Genomic DNA, 2,096 nt, shown 5'->3' with positions numbered 1-2,096 from the left:
AGCGCCCTCACGACACGTTTCTTCCAGGACCTCGACACCTTTTACAGAAAACCGAAATGCAGTAAAAGGAGCGTACCCCCGAGGAACACTGTACACGTAAAAATAAGGAGAGCCTCGGGCCCCTCGTGCCGGGTGGGTGCAGGGAAGGGAGGGAGTTGAGGTGCACGCCGCGCGCGCCAGGGGGCAGGGGGGGGGGGGGAGGGGGGGGGGCGCACCGAGAGGGCGACCACGAAAGTGGCGAGCCGGTTCGCGGACGGGTCGGCCCGGTTGTAGACGCTGATCGAACGTGCGCGATGCGCAGCGCTACGTACCGATCTCGGCGTCTGGTCTGCCGCACTGCGCGTTCGCGAGAGACTGTGTCAAGCCAAGCGCGCCGTGTCTCTCTCTGCTGACGCGACCATGGACGCGCGACACCGGTCACCGCACACAATTGTTCCAAAAGCGGGTACCTTGTCGTTGATGTCGGCGAAAGGTCCTTTCAAGCCACTTCAAGGCTAGAGCTGTTTAACATTAACTTTGGGCCTAACAGTTGCGCTATTGTTGGCTGAAATCCTTAACGTTGTTTCAAGTGTTCACCCCAGCCCATGCTGTTACTGTTTGTTACTGTTGTTACTGTTGTTCAGCGGCCAGCAAGCAGAACGCAAAAAACCCGGGTAAAACCCGAAAATACCTGGGATTTCCCGGGTATTTTCGGGACTACCCGCACTGGACGCTGGAGATCGTCGTGGGTCACTGCCAGGCCTTCCTTATTGTTGTTCAGCCGGCCTAACGTTAGCTACTGTTGTTGGGGAGCCCCACTGTTGTTCTGTTGTTACTGTTAACACACTAGCAACACTGTTCAGCTCCCAACGTTAAACAGCTCTCTATTCAAGGCCCACAAGACACCCCCCCCCCTGTCCTCACACACACACAAGACACATCTTCATACCGCGGACAACGGTAATCCCCCCCCCCCCCCCCCCTCCCTCGACACACTAGTCGTTGGTCATGGATACGAGTGCGGCTCCTCGTCTGATCCAATGGCTCGGTTCTAGACGGATCCGCTCCTGACAGTCGCACGCACCGCCCTGTGGCGCGTGCGACTGTCTTTGTTTGAAGTTAAAAGTCGAATCAGGGCGCCGTCGGCGTTGTCCCTGGATTTCCTCTCACGGACCGCCCGTCCGGCACCGCTCCGGGACGCACGCCGGCGAAGCACCATCAAGCTGCTATACGGCCCCGGCATCGCCTTCCCAGGCTTAGCTAGACTGAGAGATGTTGTGCACATGGTCAGCCTCTACAATATATACACTGACACTGAACCTCCCAGAGCTCGTCCCGGTCCGTCACGGCCATCCTCGTCCTCCGGCGCGGGCCCCCGGCCGCGGCGCGGTGCGGCGGCGTCACAAATCCGACCACAGAGCACCGGGACGCGGTCGGGCGATCTGAGGCCCAACTAGGCGTATGCATTGCCCATTCAGGGCTATCACCTGTACCTATCAACAGGCGCCTGCGGCGCCGTGCTCAGGAGCTGCTGCTCCAACCTGTTCACACTTTCGTACGGCACTACGCTATTGCGCGCCATTCCTCCAGCAGAGTAGCAGTGCACACGGAGTGCAATCGGCCGCAGCGGCGTGCGTCGAATGACGTCGGCACCCCCTCTGCCGTCAGCCTGCCCTGACCGCACGGGCACATGCTCGCGCAAGATGCAAGGCAAGCGCGGAGCGTTTGTCGGGAGAGACATCGTTCCATGCTGGATTGCGGACATGGATTTCGAGGCGCCCCGTCCCGTCGTGGACGCGGTGGTGGCGCGGGCAAAGCACGGCATCTACGGATATACGGACGCGTCTGCGGAGCTTGAGGACTTGACCCTTCGAAGGCTCAAGACGCTCTACGGCAGCACCGAGACGCCCGATCGCTCATGGCTGCGCTGGCTCCCCGGGCTGCTGCCGGGCTTGCACCATGCCGTGCGCGCAGCCTGCCAGTCCCGCGAGGACCGCGTCGTCTTGCTCACGCCGCTGTACCCGCCGTTCCTCGCTGCCGTCGAGCGCAACGGCGCCACCCTTGTTCAGATCCCGCTCATCGACTCAGGCGCATCGTCTATCGAGATTCGGTTCGAT

General features: G+C 61.1%; 1 protein-coding gene across 1 annotated transcript; it reads left to right on the top strand.

Annotated features, from left to right (window-relative positions):
- Positions 1 to 1,682: 1,682 nt before the first annotated feature.
- On the top strand, positions 1,683 to 2,089 carry EMIHUDRAFT_232042 (hypothetical protein; the record flags this gene model as incomplete). Its single annotated transcript, XM_005783800.1, has 1 exon — positions 1,683 to 2,089. A coding segment is annotated over one exon (407 nt), but the record flags the coding sequence as incomplete, so codon positions are not given.
- Positions 2,090 to 2,096: the final 7 nt, after the last annotated feature.

The sequence above is a fragment of the Emiliania huxleyi genome (assembly GCF_000372725.1).
Source record: "Emiliania huxleyi CCMP1516 chromosome Unknown EMIHUscaffold_177, whole genome shotgun sequence".
NCBI classification, from domain to species: Eukaryota; Haptophyta; order Isochrysidales; family Noelaerhabdaceae; genus Emiliania; species Emiliania huxleyi.
The sequence above is the reverse complement of the archived record's forward strand: the minus strand, read 5'-3'. Positions and strand labels throughout refer to the sequence as shown.